Raw genomic sequence first — 15813 nt, 5'->3', positions numbered from 1 at the left:
AGCGGGCAGCTGCCCGGGGTGCAATTGCCCCGGGGGGCGCAATTGCACCGGCCCCTGGAGGGGATGAAATACCCCAGTTTGTGGGGTGGCGCGATTGCCGTGGGCAGAGTTCAGCAGCACACTAGCGCCGTAGCAGGTGCTGCCGCTGCCTCTTCTGACTGTAATTTCACATAGTACGCAAGTACTACGTGACATTACAGAAGTCAGAGGTTCCCTCTGATCACATTCGCGCCACTAGGGGTGGGGGCACAAAAGGGCACCTTTCCTGATGGCCGTCCGCCTTTGGAATCCTGCAGGACTCGCACGGTGGAACAAAGACGGCTGCTTTCGGGTTCAGCGTTCCAGGCTTCCGGACCCTGCGAAGCAAGAAGATCCCCGACTCGTCATCAGAAAGATGATCGGTACAGCCGATGTTTCTTTCAACCCCCAAAGAATGTCGAACGCTAGAACTGTGCATAGCGTTCGGCATTCCTTGGGACGTATTTCATGCTTTATTTACTTCTGACAATTTTTGTTGTGGCTGTTACGTGCCACTGTAAACCCTGCCGATGTAGCTCCACTAAGCTCGGTGAAAACATTGCATATGTTTACAAAAATAAATCCACGTGTTTCCCAAGTGAAAAAAAGACTTGACAGCCGTATCAACCTCTTTGCCCAAGTCTCTCCAAATTCTTTCTTTGTAGACTTCGAACGATGCAACCACTCCCTTAAAAAAATGGCAAAAATGCTCTCAAATTCTTAATAATTGAACTTGAGGAAACATGTAATGATTTGCGCAGCTCAAAAGTTGCTTAACACACTGTAAATCCATATCAGTCTTCTGCACCGTCCCTGCCAATCGTATTAACACTAACAGCACACCGGATGGCTTTCCACTGTTGTTCACTGATAAGCACTGTGGTGCACCTGCCCTCCCCATTCCCTCTTCAATCATACAGGGCAGAATACAGCAGGCCATGAGCAGGGGTGTCTGGAAATGTCTGGCGGCCTCCATGGCTTACATCCTGGGTACTCTGTCTGCCTACTGTACCTCAGCAATATCGGTGCACTCATGTGGCGCACTTGAAGGTTTTCAAATGCAAAGGGCAGTGGAAATACGGTATACATGCTATTTTTGCACAGAAGCAGAATTTACAATTTTATATTTCCAGTGTATATATGTAATCACACCATTGACCGGTTATAAGGACTGACAAGACTTACCTTATAAAGTAATATATTGGGTTCCACAGAATTCACATTTTTAACATCCATTCTGGAGCACAGTATCCTAGACTAACACAATGCTAACAGCGTTGGCTAAATCAAAGGTTTCGGCTTTTGTGGAGACTTTTGATATCCACATTTCCAGGCACTGTGAAATAGCATAAGACGGGTTCTTCCTCCAAGTACCACACTGGAGACCAGGTACATTATGCATTTTTATTCTGCCCGGATGTACACTTGTAGTCTAATTGTAGTACATGCATATCAGCACAGAAAACACTGGCCCATCCACACATCAGGCCAGCTTACTCCAACTGTGTATGGCCCTCATTAATGGAGCATGCAATTGCAGCATTGTTCACACAATTTTGCAGCTGCAAACACGTGCGAGTAGCATGCAGTTCTGCGATGTTAAAAACGACTGAACTAAGGTGCACTACATTGTGAGAGGTCAATTGTTAGTCTGACACACTTTGTTATGGACTGGGGTACCTGGGTGTCATTTGTTTAGCAGTGATTTATTGACTTTGGGTAGGAGTTCCTTAATGGTGTAGTTTGGGAGTGGCGCGGTGGGGGTGGTGCGCAGGGTTCGGTGGGAGTGGCGCATGGTGTGGGGGGCGCATTCCTAGTGTTTCGCCCTGGGCACCAAATGGACTAGAAACTGCTCTGCATGTCTGGGACTATTGAGGACCCTTCTAAGGCACTTGTTAAGCTCAGACCCGTGTAGGAATGCTGCTCTGACAAAGACCCCTCTCCACCAACTATCTCAGCAGGAATTCTTTCTGAAACGTCCTGCTCAAAGGAGCGCCACCTCCACGCAAAGCGCTGCCAATTGAGAAAGGGTCTTCCATCTGGAGATGAACCCTTGCCACGCGCCCACTAGGCTGTTCAAAGCTATGTTGGGAGATACGTGTATGACACCGAAGTACAGCACTGGACTGGTACCCGAAGATGGGCCAAATGAAGGCGTTTCCAACCATGAAGGAGTTTGAACTGTGATCGCCCCCACTCCCTGAAAAGTTCTGTATAGGCAGGTCACTTCGGCACACAATTCAAACGAAATAATATACAAATCTAAACGTTTTACTGGAAGCTTGGAAGTCGAAAACAAGTCTGCCCCAATATACAGGTGCATTTCTCTGAAGTAAATCTGTATGTGCTCATGATCGCAAGGGCGCAACGAAACCTACATTTCAGGGGGCCCAAGTGGGGATGGGAGGGGCCACTTCAGACACTGGGCGGGGCAAACTTGGAGACCATGCCCCCCTGTTCACTCGTGCTCCCATTCACCGTACACTCGCTCATTCACATGGGCACCCAGTCCCCCATTCATCATGCACTCTCCTTCACGCACACATTACATATACACACACTCCTTGCACACGTACATAGTGAGCTAACATGCACAATGCTTCCCTCACCTCTCTGATCTGATTAACAAAAGGCAAGTGCGCACATCAGCCCCCTCCCCTCGGATATGAAAGAGCACATATGTTACATGTTGACTCGCATCTGTGGGGAGGGGGCTGGCTGATGCGTGCATTTGATTTTTGTTAGACAGGGAGGTGGGGGAAGCCTTTAGGTTTAAAGTTTAGCTGCGTTTGTGCGAACACATTATTCTGCACGAACACAGTAAACCTTTAACGCGCACGTTTCAGGAAAGGCTTACCTCACCTCTTCGCTTAACAAAAAGTAAGTGCGCACATCAGTTCCCTCCAGGGGAGCGCCTATGGGGGGGGGCCTAACCCATCAAATGTTGGTAGCGCACTAACTTCAGAGACTGTTGGGGAGGGGCAAACTTGTGTGGGGGAATCCAACTTCTTTACGTATTCTAATGTGACCACTGACCAGTCTAGTACAGCATCAATGTTATAAGCAGTTAATTCCCTCCTCCTCATCCGAAAGCACACACTTAAGGACTGCTGTAAGAATGAGCTTTCTCCTGCCTCCCCCACCCTTCATTTCAATCATTCCCCTGGCATGCAAGTGTATTTGGAGCTGACGATGGAAAACGTCCGAAAAAAATGAAGGAGGCCTGCGGGGTCTTGCCGCCGGGAGCTGGGGCCCTCACCCGGAAGGGCAAAGGACAAAAGGGCGGGACGGCGCCAAAAGCCGAATGGCCCAAAAGCCCGCGAAGGGGAAACCAAAGGAAAGGGGCGGGGCTTGCAGGATATAAGCATGCGGGAACAGGGACCAGGCATCTCGCTCTTGCACTGGGACCCGGTCGCCGCCACCCGAAGTGCAAGGACACATTCTTTCCGGATTGGGGCCGCCACCTCAGCATCAGTCGGGGGACTGGGGGCGGATGACATTAAGAGATTGGGGAGATGGTCGTCAGGATGTTATAAACGTTATGTCAGGCCAGAGAAAGTGTAAAGATAACCATGCCATTTCCCCCATGTCGTTTATCAGCAGTGCACCAAAGGAAACTACGCACAGTATGGGTGGTGGGGCACTCATTCATCTCAAGGGCAAAGGCGAGCTGGGACCAGCAGCAAGAGATCTTGACAGCAGGAGAATTCAAGATCGAGTGGCACGGGGTGCCTGGGATGAAATGGGCCCAGTTGAAAGGGCAATTGCATAAACTGCTAAATAAGCGGCGGAAGCCGGATGTGTTGGTGATACACTTGGGGGGGAATGACCTGACCAGCTTAGGGAGGGGGGTATTGCTGAGAGACATTACAAACTCATTACAGGAAATAGCGGCACAGGTGGAGGAGACAGAGATCATCTGGTCCGAGGTGATTTCTCGGGCACAATGGAGAGGGGCAGAGAACCATTCGGCGGTAGAGAAATCGAGGAGGAAGCTGAACGGGGCAGTTGCCAAATTCTGCAGGGGCAGAGGTTTCCATCAGATCAGGCATGGCCTGATTGACGGGAAGACCCCCGAGTATTTCTTGGCCGATGGGGTGCACTTGTCCCCAAAAGGAATGGAGCTCTGTTTCTGGAACATTTGCACCAAATTGCTGGAGTTGTGAGAAGGATTGAGGAAGGGGGGAGCCAACAGTGTGCGGGAACCCACCAGTTGGCGTGGCGGTGTTTGGGCAACCAAGCACAAATGATAGACTCCGGACGAGCCAGAAGGAAACGGAATGGGTCTTCGCTCTTCTGGACCAGCGCCTCTTGGGGGCCTAAACGGCGGGGGCGTCTGGTAGGAACAAATAAGGCTCAGCTTCCCCCCCAAAACAAACGGCGCTCTCCCCACCCACGGACCCCTGCACGGGCAGGATAGGAACAGGTACAATGGGTCGGGGGAGTTGGGGGCCTACTATACCAAGTACAGGGGGAAGCAAAGGAAATCCGGCAAGCAAGCGCCACACGTACAGAATGAGGTCAATAGTGTGTACAAATACTTCTGTTGTCATGGAAATAAAACTGCGGCCAATTTTGCCAATTGAAATCTTGTGTCATGCCAATTCATGGGGGATAAAAACATTGTGTTCATGCGCAAAGATAAGTGGGAGGAAAGGCAAATTGGACGGCTGCAGGGGTTACCCACATCCCGATTTCAATTGCCTTAAAAAGTATCCATACGAATGCAGGTGCTAACCGTGAAATGCTTTAATGGCCCAGGCGCGTTTAATGGCTGTGCCCGGTTCTGTGGGTCAGCCAGGTCGAGTCAACCTAGCCTACAATGTCCTGGGATGGGGTGGGGGCGGGGAGGTGGGAGACTACAGCCCGTTCACTCAATGTACTCAATGTTGTTGCGCCGCTGGCTCATCGGCAAATGGGACGCCCCCTAGAAACGCAACTGGTGCACAGTGGACCAGTAGCATGCCTGATGCAGTTTGCTCCATACGCTTGGAACATACATAACATAACTCGTATATCAGGGGATCTTTCCCGGAGTTCAATCACTGCTCACATGCTAGTTAATTACATTAAATTGAAATCACCCAAAAATAAAAACGCAGTCCGAGTTATTATTTACGTATTTATTTTATTTAATGTGATTTGGTTCAATGAACTTTACACATATAAAAGTCATTGTGCATATCACATATAAAAAGCAACTTATCATACAACTCATACCCATATTCTCACAAATAACTATATAATTCATCCATTAAAATATATATCACCTCATCACATTCATTACCATCAAATATCAAAATTGAAATTTCATTTACGAAGCTGAAATTACCTTACATCTAATTCTCTTTTTAAAATAAAATTTCATTCAAATCTCTAATCAATTCATCAAACAAATATCTGCATTTTTCATTACACGGTGCAATGCAATATAAAGTGACGTGTTACCAGAGTTCAGACAGTACTGCCACAAACGAGCTTCCTTTATACCATCGTAATGCCCAACAATAATGACATGGATAGCGGCTCCTTGTCACGGCACTGCGTTAATACATGCCTTGTGGTTTCCTCTACAGCTGAAAACTTACAAATACGGCATGTGGAACATTCATGGAAGCAAGAAGACGCCTTTCTCATGCTAGCTGGGAAATGACACTGTAGAAATATGTGACTCAATTAGATACTTGGGAATTCAGTTTAATAAATCAGTTGCAGAAAATATTTGAATAAAAACTCCAAAAACAAAAATGAAAATGCTTGCCTCACAGGGTTCTATAATCCACGCTATAAATAGTCCATTTTCTATGCTCCCACTAATAATGTTTTATAAACAAAAGGTGACTCCAACAATGACTTACGGTGCAGAAGCATTATTACTTGGACAATGTTAGAAGGAGCATTTTGGAAAAGCGTGTTGCCCTTGTTCCCATGAGTCTCATAACGTTATGGAAAGCACTGTCACTATATAGAAAGCTTAAAATGACTGATGCAGCTGCTCCTTACTGAATTTTAAATACCACCTTCAACAGCCCCGGAGCCTGGCCGCTGAACAAATGCAACAAGACATGGCAAAAACATTTCGAGGGCCTAAACACTGATGAAGACACACTGATAGCGAATCCAGGCTGTCAGAAAAAAAGGTACAACAGAGAGATTGGACTTGAACAGTTGAACAAAGATCCAACGACAAAACACGACGTGACTATCCTAATGAACCACGTAGATTAAACACGGTGCAGAGATATCTACAGAAGTTCCCCAGTAGATATCCCTGCAACCAGTTTCTATGGCTAAGATTAAATCTGTACTGCACAAAGGAAGTACTTTATAGGCGGAAACAAATGAATTTGGCAAGTCAAATCTGCTCATTTTGCAAATAAGCTGAGCAGGTTGAAACGATCAAACATCTGATACTCATCTGTCCGGCTGTGAGGACGCAGAGACCACTACATCTAGGAAAGTGCTTTACAAATGCAAGCACACTAACCTTGGATGACTGGTGGACTCTGCTCCTACACGGCCTGAAAAAATAGCTAGCTTGCATGTGCAACTGTGCATTTTTAGACAATATATTAAGTATGCCCGGCATGGGGCTTCGATTGGAAACGTATACCCCGTCTGAGGATGGAAGTAAGGGACATGGGCAATAACTTGATATACAAGCAGGAAATCGGGCAAATGACGTCATTCTTTTGTTTGGAATCTAGGAAGGACAAATGGTTTGTAGTGATGATTTTATGTGTAAAAAAGTTTTGTAATAAACTAAAACACAAAAAGAAATAATAACTGAAAGCCAAACCATGGGGTTGATGAAGAAAAAGCAGGAGAGGGGAAATGTCTCCTGATGATTAGCTAGGTCCAGCGATATAGGAAGAGAGGGTGACTGGAGGGGTTGCTTCCTTGGTCACGTCCCTTTGCCGATTTAGACCTGCAATATTGCTTTCTCTCGTTACCTCAAAGCTTCACCTGTAATTAGGCTCTGCTTTGATTGCCCTTAGGCAATCCTGCAATGGGGGTACTTTCCCTGGTCTGGCCCAAACCCTGCCCCGGCGATCTTGGAATCTGAAGTCACAGAAGGAGGCATTTATTTAGGTATGGTGCGCCCCTTTCATTCAAAACAACATTGGTTGGGGATTAATTTCTTTGGGCCGTCTAAGAATCCTCAATTGTAGCTTCTGATTTAAAATTACATTGTTAGTCTGGACAACATAGCAAAATATATGTATATATACCATAAAAATAAAATAAAGTGAGAAATTGCTGCAGAAATAACAGTTAGTCAGTTCCTGAAACAAAATCACACTTTTTCCTCGGCTTTAAAAAGGCAAATGGTGTTTTCAAGCTAAAGTTGTAAAAAGACCTGCAGAAAACAATGTTTCTACCAACTACACCTGGGAAGATGTGTTCAATTGCCTATGTTGTAGACGGGTCTCAAACCTGGGTATCACTGGTCAGGCCCTGGCATGGCTGACTTCTTTCCTCTCTGACCGACCCTCCCAGGTCCAACTTGGGTCTTTCGCTATCTTTTTCTCTACCTGTGGTGTCCCCCAGGCGTCTAACCTCTCTCCCTGGCTGTACAATCTTTACTTGGCACTTCTTTCCCACCGCATTGCCGCTCTCTGCCCCAACTTTCAGTGCTATGCGGATGACACTCGGCTCATTTTCAGGCTACCTTCGGCCACCTCTTCTCCGTCTCTCATCTCTGACTGTCTGCTATCCAGGAGTGGTGTGCCGCCAGTGACCTCTGCCTAACGCCAGTAAGACTGAGATTCTCCTCATCGGCACACCCGCTCCCTCCTTTCCTGTCACTCTCTGGCCGGCCTCTCTTGGCCCTCCTCCTGCTCCCGCCTGTAAGGCTAAAAACCTCGAGTCATCTTTGACTCCACACTCTCCTTCTCTCCTCACACCTCCGACGTCTCTAAGAAGTCACACTACCAGCTGCACCCCCTCAGAGGTATTCTTCCTTTCCTCTCCTTCCCCCAGAAGCTCACTGTCTCCAGAGCTCTTGTTCTCCCTAGGCTGGACTGCTGCAAAAAGAAATATGCCTGCCTCTACTCTCCGCCCTCTGCAACTCATCTAGAACAGGACTACGAGACTTGTCCTTGGCCGCAAGCCCAGGGATTGTATCTCTCCAGGACTGAAATCTTTGCACTGGCTCCCAATGGCTGCGAGGATCAAGTTCAAAATCCTCTGCATTGTCCACAAGGCCTTCTGGGGCCGGGGGCCTCAATACCTTCAACTCTCTCTTCCTAAATATCTTCCTTTTCGAGCTCTTCGCTCATCCGCCTCCAACTTCCTCAGGGTCAGTCGCTTCTCCAAGCAACAAGTTGGTGGTAGATCTCTTTCTTCGGCTGAGGCGTCCCTCTGGAACAGCCTCCCTGAAACTTGGAGAACCATCTCCAGTTCTGTTCTGCACCCACCTCAAAACCTTTCTCTTTACGCCTACCTTTTCTCCTCCTCTCCCCTGCTGACCTCCAGGCTGAAACTGAAACTGCACTGGTTACCTGGCCACTCTCTGATCTGGGGCCCAGGTCCCTCCCCCGCCCGGCACACAGACCTGCACTGCCTGCTTGGCAACCCCCGCACTTGGGGACCGTTTCTGTATCCCTACAGTCCCACTACCAGCACTTAACTGATGTCTGCACTTAGCTTTGCACTTGCCACCTGCTGGCCATACTTTTACTTACCATTATTGTTCTATTCCCATGTACTGCACTGTCCCATCCCCCCTCCCCCCTGCACTTCCACCTTCCCCTGTCCCATGCACTTGCACGATCTGAATGACACCTGGCCTAGTAGGATTGTTGTCTGTCCTCTTTGTTTCAAGGCGCGACGAGGCAAGGGAGGGGGAACAAAGTGTATAGGCGCGTTATAAATGCCATATCATATATCAAATCCTGGCTTTTCCACTTATCGAAAGTGTGTGGTCCTGGGCAAATAATGTTATGCCGTATCCGCCAAAATTAGAAGCCCCTACAGGTGGTTCAGTTTGCACTGTCTGATCCTCCAAAAAAGCCTCACTTATGATATTGTCCCATATATATTAACGATAACCATTAATATATTGTACACCAGAATGTGTCACTTGGCTAACTCCTGTCAACTTCTTTTAAAGTAACTTCACATGATAACCTTGAGTATCAAAGAATCATGATGTGATGACATTCTGTATTGCCTCACTATATGCAAATGGGGGGGCGCATATATTGCCTCCCAGTACCCCGCAAATCTTAGGAACGGGCGTTCATGACTAACGCTGATCGAGTCCTGATAACCCGATCGGAAACTGGCGACTGCTGAGCTGCCGTGAATTACAAGAGATTGGTAGGATTACAGTTTTAACCATCAGCGAAGGTTGAAAAGACTAACGTGACTTCCAACAAGAGAGGAGGCCACTTTGCAGTTACGCGATAGCACACCATTGGAGACGCCAAAATGGGAGAACACAAATGTGCCAATTCTGTCACCGGGGACCTTCAGCTATTCCAAGAAGCCCTTTCCAACCCGTTCTCTCAGATACTGGCTGCAAAGTAAAGGAACGCACTCTGTAGATTTCCCGCCACAGATAAAACGCACATTCCGCGATGTTCCTCTCTGACGATAGCAACCAAGCTGGCGCAAGACCAATCTACTTCTGCAAAGGCAGTGTGGCCATGCATGGCAAGCTAACCATTTTTGCTGCTAACTTCGTCACAGGTCTTCGTTTATGAAGATGCAATATCCGGGGGTACTTTAATGTGTACTGCATTTAAAACATTTCCCTGGCACACCTAGCCCAAACTGAAACCAGAAGCCTTGCTTTAACCAGTGCTATCATTGGGAACGCCCCCTCCGCCCCCCAATCATGGAGAATCCATCTGCACTCTCGCGTGCCATTTACATTCATTTTCGAATGCTGCGGTGCGTTTTGTGCGTTTATGTCGGGGTTGGGATGTGAACCGTGGTCGCTGGGTAGAGGCGACCACTTGAGGGTCCGAACAGGAGTGCTTTCCCATGCCAATGTTGCACTGTACATGAAATATTGATCTACATTTGGGGGTGAGTGGGTTGAAAGCTGTGCACATTTTGTTCTGACATTATAAGAAATGCAGCTATTTTCCAGGTGTTCATGGCTCATCTTCTGAAGCCCCGCGCTAGGTGGGATCTCCTGCGGAACAAGTCCATTTCCACCACTGGTGTCAGCTCTGGACCTGCTTTGCATGATGCTTCGACATAACTCCAAAATGTAAATGTTTTTGCAGAGTATGCGACGCCGTGGCACCGGGAAACCCAAATAGTCTCGCAATCTAGATTCCAAGGCAGTCCCTTAATCGTGAGCGTGCCAAAGACCACCAGCGGTTGATAGCAAAGCCTTTCCACTGACTTAACAGTTCAGAGCTTCCAGACCATGCCTCCTCTGCTGCTCCACTGATCGACTGACCCCGTCACCTGGAAACCAGCAGTTATGCTCATTTGCGACCCCCTTATAATAACCATTGTCCAGTCTTAGAAGCTGACAAATTCACCCTGTTTCCAGTGCAGGAAGGATCGTTCATCTGGGGGTGGGTCTACTTCATATCCGTTTATTGGGAAAGAAAAGGCTGCGAGAGACAGTGTAGCGCGGCGCCATTGTGCACACTTCTACGGTCATTTAGCGTCGCCTCTCTTGCTGTGTACGTGTACAGTGCTCCTTTCTGTGAAAGACCCCTCCCTTAAGGGAACATTGTTCAATTTTTCTTGGGCAGCAGAGGCCCCTCCTACTCTTGCCAGGTCCACCTTGCCAGGTTGCCATCAATGGAGGCCTCTACTATTGATGTTAGTTTATGCGACTGTTAACTTAACTTCAGGGTATATATAGCCTGTTTAGTAACCTCTTTTTCTCTGAAGCTATATTTCTGTGGCCAGCGAGGGACATTTTTTGAGAGTGCATACTGGAATTAAACAGATGGGGGGGGGGATGCTGCTTGTTGTCAAGAGTCTGTATGTTTGAATGGACTGAGACGTGCATAACTCATTACTAGAGTGTGTTGTGAACCCTTTTGATTGAGGAGAGGTGCTTCTGGTTGATTAGTCATTTGGTTATTTGGCCAGTTGATTGTTCTTTGTGTTTGTATGGCCCTCATTACAGAACTGCTCACTGCTGCCTCTTCTTTCACCAGCTGCCAGGCCTCTGCCCCCTGAGTCCATGGACACCAGGCCAATATTCCAGGTCCTGCACACTTTGGCTGAAGACAATGTAGCCTTCTTCCAGGAAAATTCATCAGAACTTGGGCAGCGCTTTATGACAGCCTTCACTAGTATCCAGAATCATGCCCGGGTTTTGGAGACTGCCATGGGCAACTTTGCCAGTATCTATCATATCTTTGACTTTGAGGAGAAGACCCCAGCCAATGGTTATCGAAGTCTGATGAAGGTTGTGCTGTGCTGCGTTCAGCACATTATCCACAAGTCCCGTTATGTGGCAGCTAACCGCCGGAGTATCTTCTTCAGGACCAACCACAACTGCATGGAGCTGGAAGCCTATTGCATGGCCCTCACTCAGCTCCGTGCCCTTGTCTATTTTGCCCAGAGGCTTTTGACCGCCAACCGGCATGGAAACCTGTTCTTTGAGGAAGATCAAGGCCTGTCTGAGGAGTTCCTGAAGGAATACTGCACTATGCACAAGGGCTGCTTCTATGGCCGCTGCCTTGGCTTCCAGGTAACACATCACATGGTTCTTCTCTGCGTTAAGGCATCTTTGTGATCTTCTACAAAGTACACCATCCTGGGGGTCCTTCTGTATAACAAAACCCTCCTTGCATAAGTGATCCCAAATAAGAGAGCTGTGTGTGCTCTCCCAGATAACTCTGATAAGAAAACCCAGATATTGCTCTCCAGGTGATAGATCCAAGAGTTTTCTCTCTGTTGCAAGAACTTCCTATCTTCCAGGTAAGCGAATAAAGATGTTCACCTCTTGCAAGTAAGTGTTTAGAGGTTCCCTCCCATTCGTGGCAGGAGACCCTAAAGGTTACTCTCTCTTTCCAAGTTTTCATTAACTTTTATCGTACGTCTCTATTTTCTTCCCCCTCCTCCATCTTCCCTTCCCTTCCCTTTCACCCTGTTACCCTTATTCTCGTCCTACCTTTTCATCCTTGCCTCCCTGTTGCCCTCCCTTTTCCTTCCTCCCGCTTTACCTTGCTGAATGTCTCTTATCACATTTATCCCCTCTCATTAGGTCCTTCGCCTTCTCTCTATTGTCCGGCTGCCTCTTTCCTTGCCTTTCCTTCCATTGGTCCTTTTTGCCCCCCTTTCATCCCACCCTCTCTATTCCACATTCAGTGTTTCGTTCATTTTGCTTTTTTCCACATCCCATGGCCTTCCACCTCTCAACAGCTATTTCTCACCCTTCCATCTCACCTTCCCTCTGCACACTCTCTCCATTTCCCTTGCCCTTTCTCTCCTTATTTACGTTGTATCCCCTGTCCTCATCTCTCACCATTTCACCTCCAAATCCCTCCTCTTGCTCCTCCTGCATCCCTCTCTGTGTTTGTTCTCCTACTTTCACTGTTCCCGTAAGCTTGGCTTTTTTGTCGAGATGCTTGAGGCCTTGAGCAGCCCCATTCTGAGACCCCAGTGACATTAGCACCAACCTTCTTCGAAACTGTCACTCCCAGAGATACAGGGCTGGACTTTGTTCCAGCTCATAGCAAGTCCTCTAAAGTGCTGTTCTGTTGCACCGATGCAGACGGAGAAGGCCTCAGTAGACCGCAGTGCGATGGAGTGGAGAGAAGAGGGTTGCAATTCTCACAGTCAGCAAGGGCTACATTGAAGGGGGGCGGTGCGGAGGAGGAAGGTCTCATTGCTGTGCTAGGAGGGTCATGGCTTTTGTAAAATAGAATGACTGCAATGCTGAGCATGTGAAGGTCTCCGTTCTTGAGGGCATCTACTCCATGTTCTGAGGGAGTGGTGGTCTGCAGCGCTGAGGGTGGGATGTTTCCTCCATAAAAAGCAAGCATGTCGATACTTTTTGCACCTTGTTTTTTTAGCATTGAGCTGGGCTGCCCCAAAAGCCTGCCCTTGCCATACTACTTCACTGTGCTCCAGCCCCTATCCATCTTTCTAACTTTCTCTCTATTTTCCCTCAGTTCACGCCTTCGATTCGTCCGTTCCTGCAGACCATCGCTATTGGGCTGGTGTCATTTGGTGAAAACTACAAGAAGCACGAGTCTGGAATTAGTGAGTACAAAAGTGTTAGGCATTCTAGTTATGAGCGGCATAGACTACACGCCTATGTGAGGGTTACTTGTGTGCCAGCAAAGGGAAGTGACATAAGTTGAAAGATCTGGGACTACCTGCATCACATTTTGGTGTGGGAATCTCATACTCCCGAAGAGTTTGTCAATCAGGTCTCAAACAGCTCTCCCCCTGTTCTTCCAGAACTATTAAGGACAATATCAGCTCCCTTGCCCCTGCACTTGCGGACTTCTGCAATCCCTCTCTTGCCACTGGGTCTTTCCCCTCTTCCGTCAAGCACTCTCTTGTGAGCCCCCTCCTGAAAAAGCCTTCGACCAACGCCCTCATGTCCGGCTAACTACCGCCCCATCTCTCTCCCTTCCTTGGGAAACTTCTGGAGAAGTTGGTCTTCCCCCAACTGCCCCAGCATACTGAGCTTGTTGGTTGCCTGCATAACCATCAATCTACATTCCGAATGCCCAGAGGCACGGAACAGCACTCCTGAACACCCGTGTTGAATTGCTCACATCTCTGGACTCTAACTCTCCTGCTGTTCTTTTTCTACTCAATCGCTCCTCTGCTTTTGACACGGCTAACCACTCCATCCTCATAAAAAGGCTCCCTGATATCCTTGGTATCTTGGAGCGGGCCCTGGACTAACTGGCTGACTGCCTTCCTCACTGACCGACCCTCACAGGTTATCTTGGGTTCTTTCTCCTCATTCACTTCTGTCTCCACCTGTGGCGTTCCCCAGGGCTCTAACCTTTCACCCTGGCTCTTTAACACCTATCTCGCTCACCTTATCTTCACCTTCCGACCACACTTGAGTGTTGCAGACAACACCAAACTCTTACTCAGACTACCCACTGCATCTCTTCTTTCATTCCTGACAGCCTGTCCGCCATCCAGTCTTGGTGTTCCTCTATTGACTTATGTCTCACTGCCAGCAAGACTGAGATTCTTCCTATCGGGACCCCTGCTCCTTTGTTTCCCCCCCTCTCTCTGGCCACCCTTGATGGGCTCCCCATCCTCTCCCCTTCCTCTGAGGCCAGAAACCTGCGAGCTATCTTTGACTCCTCTCTTTCATTCCTCACATCTTGGACCTTGCCAAGAAAGCCCATTTCCAACTTGACCTCCTCAGGGGCATCCTCCCTTTCCTCACTTTCCCCCAGAAGCTCAATGTCACCAGAGCTCTGGTACTCTCTAGGCTGGACTACAGCAACAGCCTGTCCCTTAATCTACCTTCTTCTATCAGCCCCCTCCAGGTAATCCAAAATAGGGCTGCACGATTTATCCTTGGCCTTTAGCCCAGGGACCGTATCTCTCTAGCATAAAAATGTCCCCTCCACCCCCTCACCCCAGGTTGCTGTAACGATAACATTTAAATCCCTCTGTATCATCCATAAGACTTTCTGGGGCCATGGACCATGCTATCTGCAACTTGCTCTCACCAAATACTCTCCTTTCAGATCCCTCTGTTACTCCGTCTCCAACTCTCTGCTTGTCAAGCACTTGTCTAAGCAGAGAGCGGGCAGCCAAAGCTTCTCCTCAGCTCGCTCCCTTCTCTGCAACAGCCTTGTCCTTTCTCTCCATCTTGAGCCGGATCTCTTCAGGTTCCGCAAACACCTCAAGACTTTCGTCTGTTCCTCTCCATCACCTCTCACCCTCCCATGCTGAACCCCACAATAGGTGTGATTGGTGGCCTGGGCCCATATGTGTCCTTCTGGGTCCTGGCATTCTGTCCGATCGCCCACAGCACCCGCTCCCCCCTGCACTTGTCTTCGGACACCCTTCAGCCTCTCAGGTCAGCACTTACTGGACAGGGTGGCGAACCCCTTCCTCCATCCACTGGTCATGGCCTGACACTTACCTGTTGCCTTCGCAACTGACTCCTGCACTTACCTTTTGCCTTGGGTCTCCCTGGCACTTCACCTCTGTGTATCCTCTAGCACCCCCCCCCCCCTCTCCCTATCGCTTCACTCGCACAATCCAAATGTTCATAAGGCCTAGTAGGACCGAGCAGGACCTGTATTTTTGCATATTCCATTGTCTCGCTGTTTTCCCTTGTTCCATTCTTTTTGCCCTGTGGGCGCTTTGAAACACCATTTTCTTGATGTATAAGCGCCTTAAAAATGGCCAATAAATAAATAAATAAATGCATCCCTTCCCAAGGAAAGATGTGACCCCTATAAGTCCCACAAATCAACAAAGTGTAACTATTTCTAATGTTTACTCTGCATGGTGCTCCGATGCCCTGCCTGAAAATGCCTTTCAGCAGCATATGAGTGTCTGTAAGAGATTAGGATGTCCTATTGTGTATAAGTGGGTAGGCGTACTAGAGGGCCTCTCGAGAAGGTATGGGGCAGCCCCACAGTAATGCAGATAATCATCAGGAACATAGTACAAGAAGTCGCCATATTCCTCTAAGGTAGAGGAAATATTTTTAATAAGATGTGTACCTTGGATTTAAACATTGCAATTGCCACGTGGAATTTAATATTTCCAAACATCAGGCAGAGTCCATCCGTCCAAGAAAAGAACCTGACTGATAGTGGTCATATGGTTTCAAATATACCAGAGATTTGGAAATATCATAACATTAAG

At 48.1% G+C, this 15813-nt stretch overlaps 1 protein-coding gene across 12 annotated transcripts in view; it reads left to right on the top strand.

Annotated features, from left to right (window-relative positions):
* The window catches only part of LIPE (lipase E, hormone sensitive type), a 338475-nt gene that overhangs the window by 192224 nt on the left and 130438 nt on the right, over positions 1-15813 (top strand). For all 12 annotated transcript variants that reach the window (XM_069640970.1, XM_069640969.1, XM_069640975.1 and 9 more), the window contains 2 exons: positions 11157-11695; positions 13122-13212. In XM_069640970.1, the coding sequence (XP_069497071.1) occupies positions 11157-11695; positions 13122-13212 (630 nt within the window). The remainder of the gene's footprint in view (positions 1-11156; positions 11696-13121; positions 13213-15813) is intronic.

Source organism: Ambystoma mexicanum, chromosome 1q, assembly GCF_040938575.1.
Source record: "Ambystoma mexicanum isolate Mex_15411 chromosome 1q, UKY_AmexF1_1, whole genome shotgun sequence".
NCBI classification, from domain to species: Eukaryota; Metazoa; Chordata; class Amphibia; order Caudata; family Ambystomatidae; genus Ambystoma; species Ambystoma mexicanum.
The sequence above is the reverse complement of the archived record's forward strand: the minus strand, read 5'-3'. Positions and strand labels throughout refer to the sequence as shown.